Consider the following 17,050-nt stretch of genomic DNA (forward strand, 5'->3'; position numbering starts at 1 on the left):
ATGTTGGTTTGCTCATGAAGCTGAATTAGTCCAGCAGTTCCACAGAAACGACTGCAGCTTACATTACGTTAAATGCAATACAATGCAACTGTGACTGGAGACTACTGGAACTGATCATACTGAATACGTGCTGCACTGATGTTATGATAAACACCACAGAGGATATTATACAAATATTACTGCAGGGCGAGGCCATGTGAGAGTATAACTACGTTTCAGAAAAGAACTTCCATTATAATAAATCTTGTTTTACAGGGATATTAAAGAAAACATACATTAAAGCAACACAAACACACTATTAAATTCAATATGAGTGTTTAAAAGTGATTGGGCATTACATTCATTAAGATATCATCAGTCTAAAATCAATGTTGAGTGTCTCAGATAGGCTGTGTGCCCCCCAAAAAACTAAAGGGATAACACAACACTCCCATAGAGAAATCAATGGTTTTAAAAGAATCTTGTTTTTTGTCAGCCCCTCAGCTTTCTCGCTTACTATCTAATGGGATACGTGTGCATGTTAAAGACATCAGCCGCATCTTTGAGCGCATCTGCCGTCACAGTTTTGAAATCTGGTGGTAGGCTACATGTTTAAAGACTCACCTCAGCGAACCGGTCGTCTTCTCTCGCGGGCTTTCCTCTCGGGAAAACACTGCCTAACCAGCCCGAGGTTTGTGTCAGGTAATGCTGCTGCGGTTATCGCTGCTTTCCATTTTTATTGCTGCAAGTTAGTTCGTTAGTTAGTTAGACTTCAAACTCTGCGACATGCAGCGCTGCGTGCCTGAGCGTCACTGTGACGTGGACTGTCGGGTCACATGACAGGAAATGTGGCCGTGGGACGTAAACAACTTTACTACACTAACCACGAGGTTTGCTGAAGTAGCGCTTTACCACTCCACTGCTCAGCATTGGCCTGCTGGTGTAGCCAGTAAATGATATGACACCTCACACATATATAATCTCCTTCTTTGTTTTCTTATCTATCATTTATTTAGGTCACACAGGCGTATTGCATGTTTTTCATCATTCGTCAGATTTCTTGACTTTTTGTCCCTGATTTATTGCCTCCTCCACAGTGACTCCTTAATATCTATCTACAGTTCTGACTGTAAGAGTTTGGACAGCTATTTTATTCTTCAGGCTGTTCAGCATATTAAAATGCCAAGTCTCTGCTTTATTTTGAGTCAGTTTAAATTACTTTACAAAGAACTTAGTGGGTCACTTTTAACACATTCTGTCCAAACTGCAAGGGCTCAGAAGTAGTACGGCTGCTAGGCTAAATGTTTATTGGGCATTGAGTTGACAGGGAGTTTACGCTGAGGTGCAGTTGTCTGTCCAGTATGACGAGTGCAGAGGTAAGCATGCATGTGAAGAAGATAATGAGGCTCAATCAAAAGCAAAAATCTGTCAGAGATACCTGTTCTGCCAAAATCAGCAATTATGTATGTTCTAAGTAAGCAGGTGTACACTAAAATTAGAAAATAGCAAACGAGCTGGATGACAGAGGAGCACAAGAAAATCATTTGCATGGTGAAGAAAAACCACTGGGACTGCACAGCACGTCAAGAATGCTCTGCAGGATGTAGGCATGTCTCCTTCATGACCTCAGAGGATTCACCACATGCCAACCTCTGGTAAGATTCAAAATCATAAAGGCCAGGTCGCACTATGCAAAAACATTCAAAAAGAAACTGGTAGAGTTCTGCAACAAAATCTGAAACAAAAATCAGCCTCTAAAATGATGGAAAGACGAAAGTGAGGTAGAAAAAAAAAACTAACAGCCCATGACCCAAAGCCACAACCTCATCTGTCAAACATGATGCTGGTTATAGCTCGGGCATATACACATGAACTGACACACTGGCATTTATTGATGATTGCACTGCTGATGGAAGCAACAGCATGAAAGGAGCTAAAAGTTGCTGCAGTGAAGGCCCAGGGGAGCATCACCAGGGTGGATACAGAGTGTCTGCTGATGTCTGTATCTATCTATCATTTCTTTGTTAACTTCTTAATTTATTCATTATACATGGGATTAAAGCACTATTCTTTTCAATTAATTTACCACATTAAAACCATTTTTTAATTCAGCACAAACAGGCCATGTAGTGGTTTTATGCACATTACAAGTGAAAGTGGGTCAACAAAAAAGATCGCAGAAGAGAAAATAATAATTTTGAAAAAAAAACATCTGGTGCCAGTCTTCATATATTAGGTGAAAATAATGTTTGCAATCGTCTAAGATGCAAAAAAGTTCAAAAGACTTAAGGATTCCTTCGTGCTCACAGATGTTATTAAGATATATGTTAGTCAGATTTACAGATATTAGGTAAACAACTTGGGCAAGAACCTCAGATTTGGACTTGTCCCTCTTATGCTTTTACTGGCAAAGTGTCTTAGTTGTGAGTTAAAGACACCAAGACCACAAAGTGATTCAGACACACATACAGTTTGTCCACAGAGACACAGTCGCCTTAGTGGCTCTGACTTTTTTTGGTATTCCCCACTATCAAACTCTGCAGCCAACATGCTTTATCTCTGGAGTCTGAGTCATCTATCTGGGGAAACTTGACATGTTAGAGTGTGGCTGACAGCAGGTTAGGCGGGGTTGCTGGGTGGCTCTCCTGATCATGACATCAATATAAGTCAGGGATCGCAACAACCAGAATACCAAAATACAATAAATTTAAAAAGTGTGTTTTGGTAATATTCATTTTTTTTTTATTGAAAACATCACAATTATGTACTTTACATCTGTCTGACAGCAAGTCTATAATGCACGCAGAAGAGGCTGGGGTGAAAAGCATGGATTTACGGCAATCCCTGAGCATAAACACTTTGTAAAACTTACTGATTAAAAAAAGTATGAAAGATGAAACTAGTTATAGTATTTTATTCTTGACTGGAAGAAGTCTGTGTCATCAATAAGGAGAGCTGTATGTACTGGAGGTTAGAATTAATGAGTGTTTATGGCTAAAGAACAAGTAAAAAATGTTTTGCCTGGATAATCTTTCTAAGGTTCCTTAATTTTTTCCATCTGGGAAAGCACGTGAAAAAAGGTTTTGGCAGGTAAAAAAAAGGTTGTTGTTGGTTGTAATACTCATTTCAGCCACAAGAGGCTGTAAACCACTACCCTCTATATATGAGGGTAGTGGTTTACAGTGTGTATATACATATATATATAAGTCAGGTGAGGTAGCATAATGAGCAATGAAGTCCACATATCAATCAAGCAGCTTGCGGTGGATGAGGGGGTCAACTAGGAGACTGGGGATGGAAGCCATCCTGTTTTTCTTGATAAAAAGACAAAAATCACTTGCCAATTTTTTAAAAGTATCACAGATGAAAAAACAATTAAGGAACTTTAGAAAGATTATCCTTGCAAAACTTTTTTTCAACCTCTTCTTTAGTTATAAACATAGGAGAGAAAACAATTCAGAGCTGACTTAGAAAATAGATTTTTTTTCCTCACTTGCCTCCAAGGACTTACGTACAAATGTAATTCAAGCAATCAGTTTATTTCTGTCTCAGACTGTTTGTAGGACTTAAACTACAATCTGCAGTGGAGGTCTCAGGCCAGAGAAGACATTATTTATATGCCATATGTGGCGGTAAATTATATGATACAAATTATTTGAATTGCCCAAAAAGGCATTTGCACACGCAGATAGCATTACTTTTTCATACACTTTCAATGGTGGAAATACATCTTCCATTTTCCTTGACAACAAAAATCTGCAAGTGTGCATATCGTAAAATATTTATGGAAACATAAAATATACTGTATAGTGTACTTATAACATCACTCGTTACATGTAAGAGTGCAATTATTAATTTTAAGTGCTTACGAGGACATATAGGACCAGTCTGGGGAACATTATATCTACATTTGTACCTTTTAGGCTGAAGAAACTACAGAGGAATAAACTTCAGAGCCAAAATCAGCAGAATTACAAGCAGCCAGATTAACAGGTCAAAGGTCAAAGCTGAGGCAGAAATATTTCATTGTCACTGACAAAAGTGCTTTGTAAAGAAATAAGAGCCTGAGAGAAAACAATAAAATATGTCTTTTTCTTGTGCACCTAAAGCTGGAGTCATTGCTTGTGTGGAAGACATTTGGGTTTTTTTGTGCTCAGAAACATCAGGCTCCTACAGCAGACCTGACTCCTCCTGGACTTTGGTGTCTGATGAAGACTCCTCTGTCATTTTGTGTACTGGGCGAAAGGAGAGTGTTCATTGACTTTGCCCTGGAGAGACGGAAGGAAACAACAAAGGGGTTAAGTGAAAGAAACAATCTCTAATAACCTGCAACATACTGTAAATGTTACAATGACTGAATTGGACATGTGGTGTTACAAACCTGCCTTACCAACTGAGCTAAACTTAACAGTGATTCAGCTAGACATGAGGAGTCTGTGTAACTGTTTCAGTCCCTCTGGACCTTCGTTTTAAATAAATTGTGAAGCTGAGCAAGAGCAGTGTGCAGGATTTTGTTTCTCAAGACTGAAGTGAGACTTTCTAACACGCCTGCATCTGAGATAGTTGGATGTGTGAATATTTCCCTTGAAAAATTCTGGTTAATGTTAAAATGTGTTTGATTTTGTTGGGAATCACAGGCAGGGAAAATAGATTTTTTTCTTGTTATTTTTTCAAGGACACAAATCATTTTTATATCATGTTTGTTTTTCTTTTAAAAAGAAACCTTTTTTTTTTTTGTCCTTTCCGTACTTTCTTAGAGAGAAAATAGTAACCTTCTTAATGACAATATCAAAATAAGTAAATTTTGCTGAAATAATACAAAAGCCATTATTAAACAACACATTTAATTAAATAATTTCTCATTAAAATAGTATACAACCCACCACCCACCACCAAAACGACTTGCTCCAATACCCAGTCCATCACTTTTTTTTTTTTAATGTAGCAGACCTGTCACTTATTAAACCTGCAAGTCATCTTTTCATCATCACCTGCTCGGTTTGCAAAATCAACTGTTTTTGTGTTTGGACCCATATGCTGTTGACCATGTGCTGCACGAGCTGTGGTTTATGTTCATATTCTGTACACTCTGTTCTCCTCCAACACAATGTCCTGAAAGCGTTTTACAGCATCTGCAGTCGTGTGGCAATAAAGATTTATAGACAGCTGGTGACAGTTATTCTATGGAGTGTTTTTCTTGCACCTCTGGTGAGAAATTGTCTCTGTTTTTTACACGGTGGAGCCCCGACTCTTGGTTAAACTTTCACTTTAATCATCTGGGGTGTCTGAATACTTGCTTACACACTGATGGAGTGCAAATGACAAGCTTTCATTTCCTAAGAAAGTGCTTAGTTGTCACACGCTCACCATACACTGTCCTGTTTGTCAGACTTCTAGTCAGCCTTCCTGTTTGTGTAAAAAAAGAGAGCAGCAAACCACTGTGCTCACTGCTGAGGGGAAAGGAAGAAATGACACATGCTAGTAAAAATGCTTTAAATACAAGCCTTCACACACTGCCAGGGTTCACAGTTCAGAAAAGTGAGACAATGCACCACTGCCAGTTACAGCTTGTTCATGTTGTTGGTGTTGCCCCCTGCTGGTGAAAATACTAGGCACGTTGCACACACCAGGAAGAACCTTGCTATATTTTTTTGTCATATCATTGTTTATTGTGTGTTCTTCTTGGTTTTTAGTTGCATACGTTTTATTTGTTAGCTTCCTTCTTCACTTGGAGTTGATTTGCACATTCCTCGTCTAAATGTGGTAGCAACTGGACAAGATGTTCAAGAGGTACACAAGTTTGTGTCATGTCAAAATGTCATGTCTACAAGATTTTGGCAGTCAATGGCATCGAATATAAAACAAGACTGTCTGCAGCCATGGTAGCGACATTGTCAGGCTGTGCTTGGGCACAGTAATGCTTTCAGCTAAATATTAACCTCAGCATGTTAACATGTTCACAATGCAAACTTGCTGATGCTTACCAGATATAAATTGTGCCATGATCATCATCTTATACTGGTGTGTTAGCATGCTAATATCAACACTAATTAGCAATGAACACACATACAGCCAGGGCTGATGGAAATGCCATTAATATGTCATTAACCAAAAAATGTCTGTTCAAAATTTCATGGCAATTCATCCAATAGCTGTTGAGATATTTCAGTCTGGATCAACTGGCTGATCAATACCGCTAGCATGCCTTAAACAAATGCATATTCAAATGTGTCATGCACCCAGATTTGTAAATATTGTATGAAATTTAAGTGTTTAAAATGAGTTACACCAAAAAAAGTTTTCTAACTCACCATCGGTACATCGTCAAGCCTCTCAAAGTTGGATCTTGATGATCGGACACATTTCACGGCGGCCACCACCAGCACGAGGACAAGGATAATACAAAAGATGCAGATGATGGCCACAAGGCCGGGATTTGCTGCCAAGTCACCTTTTCCTTGGTCATGTGAAAGAGCTGAGGGAGAGACAAAAAAACACATTTCTGTCTCTGCTGAAAAAAGTAAAGAAAAGACCTGCAACTCTACATTTGCCAGCACAGGGCATCCAAAGTGTGTAAAACATTACATTCAATGTGAAATTCACAAAAAATCACTCTATGTACTATCCTGCCAGCAGCAGTTGGTTTCAGTTGAACATTCTGTTGGTATAGCAACCACTGCTGGCATCGATGGCAGTGCGTCCGCCATTTTGTCAGATCTATGACCAAACAAACATCTGACAGATGTCTCTTTTCTACTCTCCAAAGTACTTGGAGAGTCATCAGTTGGTGCTCTTTGTTATTACAGCTGTTGTGTGATTGTTAATTTAGAATTCATTTTCGTGAGATTAGTTTACTGCAAACTAAACTAGCGAGACTGTCCTGTGAGCCCATAGGTCATCTGTGCAAACTGCTTATTACAACCCATTGTTTAGTTTTATCATTAGTCGACCTCTAGCGGCCACAGTAATTATGACGGGACCTAGGGAGGAAGGAAGTTTAACAGAATAAAGAGCAACAAATTCCTTGTTAAAGGTCCCATATTGTAAAGTGAGATTTCCATGTCTTTTCTGATTATAAAGCTGGTGTAGGTGCTAAATAAATGCAGAAATGCACACAGCCCATGTTCAGAAACTGTGCCTTACTGTGTTGTACTTCCTAATGAGACAAGAACAACAGGTTTCTGTTCAGTACTTTAACCAGCCTGACAGATAGTCATAGATCTATTGAGCCATCTATTAACCCTCAGTAGTAATGACATCATGACCTTCTTTACAAATAAAATTGTGACTATTAAAGAAAAAGTTCAGCACCTTCTTCCTACAAATGACTTGAATTGCACTGCAGTGTGGACAGATGATGACGACAGATGGTTCAGAATAACAAATTAACCCTGGGCTCTGATACCGGTCTGACCTGGACTTGTTGTGTTCACGGTGGTGGTTGCAGTGACGTTTGGTGATCCTGATGCCTGTGGGGGTGTTGATCTCGGGGAAACTGTCTCGTTCAACGTCTTGTTGGTCATTGTAGTCTCAGGACGACGGCTGGGGTTGGTTTCCTTTGTCTTGTTGGGTGTTTGTGGGGACGTCGAGGATAGTGGTGGTGATGATGACATTTTTTCTGAAGTGACTGTTGTGCTTATCTGGTGTAGGGTAGTTTGCTGTGATGTGTTGGTGGTTTTCACAGTAGATGAAATGACATCATTTTTTGTTCTCACAGTCAGATTAGTGTGGTGTTCAGCATTTGTGGCTGAAGCTGGTGGTTGAGCTGCAGAGGAGGTGGTGTTGACTGCAGAGAAACAAATAGCACAAACTATGTGATGATGCACAGCATTCAGACCTAAGGAAGATAAGGCTGGTGGAGTGTGATTGTAGGCTTTTTAAGATAACAAAGCTGATATGCTAAACTAAAAGCAAAGGCGTAGGGAAATATGTGTATATCAATTATGTGTATGCACAGAAGGTGACTGTGGATCCACCTTCAGTTACACAGCTAAGCGTCCAATTTTCGGAAAATATACTCAGTGGAGGCAATCTTTGAAAAACCCAAACACACTGGCAGCTGGTCAATAGCACTCAAGTGAACTTTAAGTTGGCAGAAAATATGCGACAACAATCAAACAAGCATCTGTTGATGAAGACTCTGTTGTATGATCGAAGTAGGACCTCGAGGTGGGATTGTTTGGTCAACTATTTAAGCCTTTCTCTTGTCATTAAGTCACAGTTTAGTTTGAGGTTCAGATGAGGCTGTTGACTGCGTTTAATGAAGCAGAATTAACAGCCGGTAAGGTAATGATTTGTGGTCACTGGTGATTCAGAAAAATGGCTGGCAGTCAGCTGTACGTGTGTGTTCATAAGTACCAGACACTGCACTGATCAAATATTTGCACCAGTTTCCACCCAGACATGACCTTTCCATTTACTTTAACTTCCTCTTATGGTTTACTGTTAGCAGTTCATATTTCACTGTAATGAAATGTATGGGACAAAGTGCAGAGAAACAAACTTTGCAACACACATGGTTATATTTCTTGAATATAAAGGTTTCTGTCTTAGTACAAGGCTGCATGTTTTAACAAGACACTGATCGATGTTACCGTTTTAGGTGTAAAAACTGTTTCCTGCATATTGAGGGAAAACCTGCAACCAGACTACCTCAGACAAACCTGCTGAACCTCCCCCTCACTGCAAGACATTTCCTGTTTGCATAACTTTGCATCTTTATAAGACTTCAACATAACGTTCAGGCAAATTCCCAAACGAACGAACACGGGTAAAAATGTGAAATGTTGGCTTACCTCTAAAGGCTGTCACCGCAAACAGGGACACCAGTACAATGAGATGCATCGCTGCAGGCATGTTGAGACAGGGAAAGATCAACGATCATAACGGCAACATTCAAGCACACACAGACACACTACATCCTTGACAGCAGGATGTGTTGAATGCCTGAGGAGGAGTGCTCTAAATGTTGGGTTGGTACATATCAAATCTTTCATCAATGTTTGAATAAGGCTCTGTGTTTGCTAATAGCTCCATCCCTGCTCACAGGTTTTTATTTCTAACGTATTTCAAGTGACATTTAAGTCTGTTTTCTTGATTTCTGCTGCTGCGTGCTCTAACCTGTGAAGATTCATGTTGTCCCGAAAACAACTTTGACTTTGGTGCTTCTAAATACTCTCTTTGCTGCTGCTCTTTCCTGATGCACATAATGTTACGTTTTACTCTCTGTGCAGAAGAAATCCCTTAAACATCTTTCAAGTATTATTCAGTTTGTTTGCACAAAATAAAAAAAAAAGATCAAATACAAAAAGTTAGATAAAAAAAAAACATTAAAAGAACAGACACAAGGTAATATTGATACAATCATAAGATATGTGTAGGCAGCGCCAATAAAATGCTTATATGGCTCCTCTCGAAGATAAATGACATTTCAGCAACAACTTTTCTACAATCAATATTCCAATTAAGCAAACTAAAATCCATATTATTGAAAATAGAAAGGTACTAAAAAGTCATTTATTCTTGTGTTGAATCACTTTTAGCATATTTTTTATCTTACTTTATTTTACTCCTGTAAACTCCTATCTTTAATTGTTAAATGTTACTCCTTATTATATCTTAATGTTATTTTATGTCATATGTAAAACACTTACATTTGAATTATTTTGCTTCTTGAAGATAAACCTTTGTACAACAGTACTGTCTGCTTGTATTGTATGTTTACAGTGTATAAAACAGCCCACACTTCAAATTACATGGCAGAATTTTGCACATAACTTTTACTGTTTTTTATACGTTACACGTTTAAATATTTTTAGCAAGTTACATTATCTTGGAATGACAAGATCACAGTATATTTGATTGTACACAAGTACAATGACAATAAGACTGGATTTCACCACGCTGTTGAAAGGTGTGAAAGAAACAGACTTGCCTTTTCTCTCTGTGTTGTGCAAATTAAGATTATATTTTTAGTATTGTTAGAATTTGTATAATCATATGGAAAAATACAAAATAATTTCTCCTTGCCACACTGAACTGACAGAGCTATGCAATGATCACACAAAAATTCTGAACATCTAGAGTCTAAAATTGTTCCTGTTGTTGATGAGAACATCAAAGAGCAAAAGCTGCAATAACTTGAAATGTAATTTTCATTTCAAATTTTTTGTCCAAACTTTGAAGGCTTCTATAAAATGTATTATTCAGATACAAAGTACCACAAGAAAGTCATTACATACTTTGAAAACAGAATTGCTGTTAAATGTTATTTATTTTATATCATTTGCTAAATTTTGTGTAATTTAATTTTCTTGTTGCCATGTCTTCTTTCAAATAAATATACTGATTGTAAAATTCAACAATAAAAAAAAAAAACAATAAAACCCAATACAATTCAGTAGCATAAAATTCTTTACAAATCTCTATCTCTGTCTCAGTTCTTTACACGCATTTGTATGCAAATTTCCTGTTGACACAATTTCTATCATCACATAAACTTATTTATCATCTGACCTGCCAAAACTAAAAGTACTTAATTTATAAATTAGCTGCTGGAGATATGGAGTACAGAATATCGTATTACATTTACAGTCAGTAGTGTAAAACTACTGCACAGTTTAAAAATAAATGAATTTTACATCTTCAATCTATCAGGAATCAAGTTTACACCTCGTACAGTTGAGGATTCTGTGAAATATAAAACATAGAAGTTCTTATATGTAACCATAATCACTTTATAGATTCACAATCATGCAGCAGCTTATAGTAACCTCACAGAGATAAACTGAAGACCAGGTAGAGATTATTTGGCATATAGTACTAGACTATATATTAAGGCAAAGTTTACACAGGTAAAATCGGTTGGCATCAAAAACACAGTAGCTGTTTAACATCAATAATGACTCTTCCATGTCAAACCAAAAAGTAAAAATGACAGACATAAAAGGAATGACATTCTGTTAAATTTTGGGCTGTTTAAAGCTTTGGGTACAACAACACAACAAAGATGATACTTTGTTTAGAGGTTTTGGAAATGAATTGTCTGCGGGCGTTTTAATCTTCTTCCCGCAGCGACCACTCTCAACAACTGGAAATTGGATTCAGGTGCAGTGGTTTAGGGCAGTGAAACAGCTTTTCTTCCCTGAATGCTCCTACAAGAGTCCACATCATTCAGACATAAACAGACAAACTGGACACAGAGAGTCCAGTGTTGCATCAGATTCAACTCAGTATCAGCATCTCCTCTGAGTCCAGACAAACACATGGTCGATTTAAACATGAGAGAGGAGTGGTTTTGCAGGAGGGAAAAGACCATCAGAAGAAACTGTAATAAACACAATGGTCTCACAGCGTTTTGCAAAGGAGGAAAAGAAACAGATAAAAACATCAAAATGTTCTTTTGCTTCCAGTGAATAACCTTACAGCTGAGCATGAACTCTAGGTTTTCTCCTCCAGAGGTTTGGACGCTTCCTGCTGTACATCCACAGCACTGCTGTCTGACACCAGGTCAGCATGCGGGCTGTCATCCTGTCAGTGGAACAGAAACCAGTTCACACGTCAATTTTACCAATACCACGATATTTTTTTTTAACTCACGAGAAAGTTAGTTAGTTTCTCTCCTCATGTTCACAATGAACAACACAATTAATTGCAATACAATGTAAAAGAGACACTTTAAAAGAAGTAGTTATTCTTATAGTGAAACCTCTTGATAGAAGAATCTATTATTTAGCTACTTTTATTATTTGACATACTGTACATTATAGATATACAATGCACAATAATAAATATCCTTTATTGTTTGTTAACCTGAATTTTAGTATGGGTGCTATGTTGCTATGTCAAAACACATAAGGCCCACAGTGTTGAAAAACTTAAAGCCTTAAAGTTTTTAAATGGTTATAATAAGAAAAAAACCCACTAATTTCCTCTTATAATCCTTAAATCAATCACATTTGTAGTTTAATACTGCAGTTAAACAGAATGACTGAGCAGTTGATCAGAAGGTCCCTTTAATGACCTTTGTGGCTGACTTACTCTGTGTTTGAGGTAGGAGAGGTACGTGTCCCACCCTAAAGTGATAAAGTTGATGTAGAGGACGCGGTATTTGGGCGAGAGGAAGTAGAAGTTGATCATCTGAGCGGCAGGCCAAACACACCAGTCCGCCTGCAAGCAAGAACAACACGGATTAGCATATACAAACCCGGACAGATTACCCAGTGCAAACATTGTTAAAACTGTGAGAAGGGGAGGGAAGTGTGCTCCGTCAACTGGCCGGGCTGAGAAAATCAATCCAGGGCACAGGCCAAACACTGGTAAATATGGGCAGTGACTGGGAGGTTTTATTTGCTCTATCATCGATGGGGAGCTGTTTGATGCAGAATAGTGAGTAAATCTGCTCAACACAAGGACAAATGCACTTGGAGCTGTCAAGAACATGGTGTTAGATGAAAAGTTAAATGATCACCAGAGTTGGGGGCGCCTTGGTGGCTCACCTGGTAGAGTGCATACCATTAAGGTTTAGTCCTAACCACAGCGGCCCGGGTTTGAATCCGACCTGTGGCCCTTTTCTGCATGTCATCCCCTCTATCTCTCCCCAACTAAAATGAGCAGCTGAAGATTGTATGCCTCTGTCAAGTTGTAGCTTACACCCATAACTGTCCAGACAGGAATTTAATAAAAGGTATTAATTGTTTGTCATCATAATTAGTGTATGAATTGTTGAGTGGTCAAAAGGTCAAGATGAGTGATCTTGACCATTGACCACCAAAATCTAATTGGTTCATCCTTCAGTCCAAGTGAATGTTTGTGCCAAATTTGAAGAAGTTCCCTCAAGGAGTTACTGAGATATCACGTTCGTGAGAATGGGACGGGCTCGTATGTACGTACAGACAACCCGAAAACAGAATGCTTCCGGTCACGGCTGTCGCCGGTGTGGAGGCATAAAAAGCTGCGAAATCAACTTCTCATCTCCCGGTTAGACCAATGAAGAACTTGTGATGTGATGAGTGAACGACAGGGTGAGAACATGTACAATGGACTACTGCTCCAGATCTGCAGGTCAGACCCTGACAGGTGTACTTGCCTTATAAAATTCCCAGAACTTGTCTTTGAACTCCTCCCATCCTTCGGCTACTGTGTGTCCCTCCATGACACCCATACCTGCAATAAACAGAGTAGTCCGTCTGATGTGCGTCAGTGCCACGCTTCATCAAAACCAACTTCAGATAAGGTGAGAGGCTAGCGGTGAACTCTTACAAAACAATGACTAATGGTCCCACACACACAGTCAGTTGAATTCACACTGTTTATCACAGGCGACCTTTGAACTACACCTCTGATATCGAAAAACGCCTTCTTTTGTCTTACTTCACCCACGTCTTTAAGACCAACCTTTGACTCTGTACACTCTGTCTTACGTGTGTGTGTGTGTCATAGAGAAACTGTTTATGCACTAACATCCTGATCAATGTTGATGTGTGTATGTGTGCACTAAGGGATGAAGCTGCTTAGGGCTTATAAACTCTGAAAGTCTTCTCACCTAAAAAATACCACAAGCCGATTGATGGCGAGGCGATCATCTGGTCCACCAGAACCTTCTTACCGACTGTGTGCATAGCTTTGCCCACATAGATTCTGTCCAGCCAGGAGTACCAGTAGTGCAGCAATGGACCCATGGAACAGCCCACGGCAAACATGCGACCTTTAGGGGGACAGTAATAAGAGAATTAATTAATAGCTTGCAACTCAGTTAAGGAAACCTCTTTAGCTCTCTTCAATATCGGCCAACATAAGAGTCATTCCCTTGGTTGAGAAAGTTGATGGATAGCCAGGGCCAAAGACGGTACGGGTGACTCTGACAAGTTTTGGTTAGTTAGGATTGACTTCTTGCTATGAGACTCATGAGAGAAAGAGTCTGTAGTCTGAGAGGAGTTTGCATATTATAGTATTTCCAAAGAGTGCTATGGTATTGCCATGTAATGCATGTATGTTAGGTATCGGGTAGTGGCCTCCCTTCCTTGGGTTAGGGTGTCAAAGAATAAAGATGCAAAGAAAATATTTCAAGCAGAAACTGAAAGATTGACTCTCTCTTTCACCTGTTCTCCTCCAGTCTCGGACTCTGCCTGGCTCTCTGCGGGTCTCCCGGCTCTGCTGCAGGAAGTCTCCCAGTGCCAGCATGCCTCCTCCACTCAGGGTGTTGGTGAGCAGCAGGTTCCGGCCCTGGAAAAACGGCCGCCAGAAGAACTGTATCCGAACCAGGAACTCTTTACCCGCCTGGGGAAGCATGATGTTTGGACTACAGAGAGCGCACTGTCATCTGCAGATGAAAAAAAGCTTACTATCACTTTCTGTTAAAATTATTTTCAAAATACTGAATATGGAGGCCCTACCCAGTATTAGTAGGGTGTTCCTAATAATTTGCTCAGTGAGTGTATGATCTACAAAAAGGCTGTTTATCAGTTATCCATTGCTATTGATGGGTGGCCACTGGGCAGCCTCCAAAAGATGCTACACCTCCAAGACAGATGTTTCAAAATAAAACACACTCCCACATCTCTCAGTCTCAAAATATTATCACAAAAACATGAATAGAATATAAAAACTCTGAGGACTTTAAACTGTGAATACTGTGTACTAATATTAAGTTATTAAAATCATTACGAAATACAACTTTAAAAATTCTATTCACTTTGGATGTCAGCTTTTAAGATTCTACATTCAGGAAGCCTTATCTTTTTAAGTAAGTTAATATGATCCCCCTCTTGGTCCTAAATTGATTCAATCAATACCAATAAAAGAAAAATCTATCAATGAATGTTTGGTTAAGGCAATTATCAAAAAAGTTTATATAGATAAATCCTCCATCAATCGACTAATCAATTAACATACTATTTAATTTCAGCTCTAGTACATTACATTCTTTTTTTAACAGGTGATGATAGTATTTATGTTTACAACTTGCTTGTGACTGGATAAATAAAGTTTTTAAGTTTCTAGTAAAGTTACTGATGATTGTTTCTTCAGATAATAACTGGTGTTATTTAGTTTTATGGTTCAAAGCTCATGCAGTCAGATTAGGACTGCTACAACCGATTATACTAATTGTCAATTAATCTACCAACCTTCTTTTAATCAATTGTTTGGTCTTTAAAATGTAAGAGATCAGTAAAAAAAAAAAAAATCCCATTACAGTTTACCAAACTCAAAGAGTATGTCTTCAAAAGTCTTGGTTTGTACAACCAGTAGTCCAAAACCCAAAGATATCAGGTTGATATACTTTGTTCTTCTTTAAAGTATCAACTAATTTCAGCTATAACATATTACATTCTTTGTTTAACTTGAATAAAGCTTTTGTGTTCATTTACATCTGACTGTTTTTTTTCAGATAAACACTGTTGAAACTGTTGACTGACCAGCTCCTTCTTCAGGTGCTAACGTTTAGCCGTTGGTTAGCAGTCAGGCTAACTTAAACTAGGATAAACAGCTCGGCTGTTCTGACTGTGAAGCCAGAGACAACCGTTTAATGTAACGTTTTCTACTAGGCACAACACAAACGCTGACATTGAACTCCGCGTACAAAAACAAACATTCAGTTTTTACAATGAGCCACATGAACGTTGCATGAGACAAACCGATGAGTGACGTCCTAGCCGGTGCTGCCTTGAAGTCGGTTTCACAGTCGATACGTGTATCCCATCACCTTGACCGGAGCCTAACCTTATCTCTAACACCAACAACTCGTCTTTGCGGTCCTTAACCTGACTCCCACCTTACCCCAACCACAGACAGTTATCTCTGCTGTCACTAATTTTAACTTTACCTAAACCCTTACCATAATTTACATGTGGGAAACAAAGGTGGAACGGACTTCGACACAGACCTATTTTACAGAGTATAATAAATGTTTGAGCGCCACCTGGTGGTCTGGAGGTACAATGGTCAACAGTGCTCCCATAAAGTGCTCCATAAAATAAGGCAATTATGGAAGAAGTGACTCCATAAATGTAAGAAGTTCTTGTTTTTCCAGGATTGGTTTGACAATGAAATCCTATTGGTGGGTCGGCTTTTCAACAGTGAAGGTCTTTTACTTACATATTAGGAATTTAATGAGAAATTTGGTCTCCCTATTACACCCAAAGAATACTTTATCACTTTCTGATACAGTGCCATTTATGAAGGATGTTTTAAGTTGTAATGAATGTCTAATTAATGGTTGATAAATAATTTACTTTCTATAGCAGTTATAAGCATTAAAAAGACCAGCTTTTGAGTTGCCAGGTTGTGGAAAATCCTCCTCCAGAATGATATTCATACAGACCCCTCCAATGAACTGTTTGACTGTTTTTTTTTTTCTTCTGGGAAAATGGCTGCAGGACACCTGCACCAAAATCCATTTATAAACTGGTTATTCACATTTACAGCTGCAGACTTGATGACTCATGACTCACACTTATGATTGCAGGTGACTGACTAACTTTTGCTCATGGCTCATTTGAAACTATGACCCTTTATTAATGTCATACTCATATTTATCACTGAAAACCACCTTTAGGACATTATATACAATTTCTCTTGTGTGTTTGTGTAGAAAGGGCTCCTCCTTGTGTTCCCTCACTGTAACTGCTGAGAATTATGAGTAAAACTATCACCATTTATATTTTTGAGATATGTGATTATTGTTCCATACCTATTGTGTTATTATGGGTTTTTTTTAAAGTAATTGTGATTTCCACTAAATATTTTATGATTCATCATCGCAAACAATTTTTTGTTAACTTAAACTCAGTGAAATCATCAGAAGACTTTGTTACTAGCCTACTATAAACTTAACATGTGTACTGTTTGTTTGTTATAATTGATTAATCATTGTGCATTACATGACTTGTGACATATATGAGGGCAATATTACTCATACTGGTTACACTTTCAGGGTTCAATGGTCAGAACAATAAAAACTCAATATGTTTAATGTTAATGACAGAATTCAGTCTGAGAGGACAATGACAGCTGAATCAACTGATCACATGTCCATCATAAATCCAGCTCAGAACCATCATTAAACACCTTG

The 17,050-nt window shown here is 38.4% G+C and overlaps 2 protein-coding genes across 4 annotated transcripts; both read right to left on the reverse strand.

The window, feature by feature from the left end:
* Positions 1 to 2,125: 2,125 nt before the first annotated feature.
* On the reverse strand, positions 2,126 to 8,922 carry LOC111229249 (mucin-2-like). The gene is made up of 4 exons (XM_022755536.1): positions 8,775 to 8,922; positions 7,394 to 7,765; positions 6,291 to 6,454; positions 2,126 to 4,247 (listed from the first exon to the last, which is right to left on the reverse strand). Exons 1-4 carry the CDS (start codon positions 8,833 to 8,835, stop codon positions 4,203 to 4,205), a joined length of 642 nt encoding a protein of 213 aa, XP_022611257.1. The 5' UTR covers positions 8,836 to 8,922; the 3' UTR covers positions 2,126 to 4,202.
* An 819-nt stretch (positions 8,923 to 9,741) lies between these two features.
* Positions 9,742 to 15,855, reverse strand: mpv17l2 (MPV17 mitochondrial inner membrane protein like 2). Of its 3 annotated transcripts, none has more exons than XM_022755254.1 (6): positions 15,615 to 15,855; positions 14,079 to 14,299; positions 13,523 to 13,684; positions 13,067 to 13,143; positions 12,019 to 12,147; positions 9,742 to 11,508 (listed from the first exon to the last, which is right to left on the reverse strand). In XM_022755254.1, the coding sequence occupies exons 2-6, from the start codon at positions 14,266 to 14,268 to the stop codon at positions 11,419 to 11,421; spliced, it is 648 nt and encodes a 215-aa protein (XP_022610975.1). In that variant the 5' UTR covers positions 14,269 to 14,299; positions 15,615 to 15,855; the 3' UTR covers positions 9,742 to 11,418. The 3 variants fall into 3 exon arrangements, with proteins under 3 accessions (XP_022610975.1, XP_022611055.1, XP_022611132.1); XM_022755334.1 differs by lacking the exon at positions 15,615 to 15,855 and adding an exon at positions 15,396 to 15,602; XM_022755411.1 differs by lacking the exon at positions 15,615 to 15,855 and adding an exon at positions 15,105 to 15,335.
* Positions 15,856 to 17,050: the final 1,195 nt, after the last annotated feature.

The sequence above is a fragment of the Seriola dumerili genome, unplaced genomic scaffold (genome assembly GCF_002260705.1).
Source record: "Seriola dumerili isolate Sdu_G_001 unplaced genomic scaffold, Sdu_1.0 BDQW01000002.1, whole genome shotgun sequence".
Taxonomy (NCBI): domain Eukaryota; kingdom Metazoa; phylum Chordata; class Actinopteri; order Carangiformes; family Carangidae; genus Seriola; species Seriola dumerili.

What these genes read in the sequence shown, in the direction of transcription:
- LOC111229249 (XM_022755536.1), bottom strand. Translation starts at nt 8,835, where the DNA reads ATGCCTGCAGCGATGCATCTCATTGTACTGGTGTCCCTGTTTGCGGTG. An exon ending in TGCGGTGACAGCCTTTAGAG is followed by an intron (nt 7,766 to 8,774) that starts GTAAGCCAACAT and finishes GTTTCTCTGCAG; the next exon opens with TCAACACCACCTCCTCTGCA. An exon ending in CGTGAACACAACAAGTCCAG is followed by an intron (nt 6,455 to 7,393) that starts GTCAGACCGGTA and finishes TCTCTCCCTCAG; the next exon opens with CTCTTTCACATGACCAAGGA.
- mpv17l2 (XM_022755254.1), bottom strand. Translation starts at nt 14,268, where the DNA reads ATGCTTCCCCAGGCGGGTAAAGAGTTCCTGGTTCGGATACAGTTCTTC. An exon ending in CGGCTTGTGGTATTTTTTAG is followed by an intron (nt 13,144 to 13,522) that starts GTGAGAAGACTT and finishes TGTTTATTGCAG; the next exon opens with GTATGGGTGTCATGGAGGGA. An exon ending in TCTCCTACCTCAAACACAGA is followed by an intron (nt 11,509 to 12,018) that starts GTAAGTCAGCCA and finishes TTCCACTGACAG; the next exon opens with GATGACAGCCCGCATGCTGA.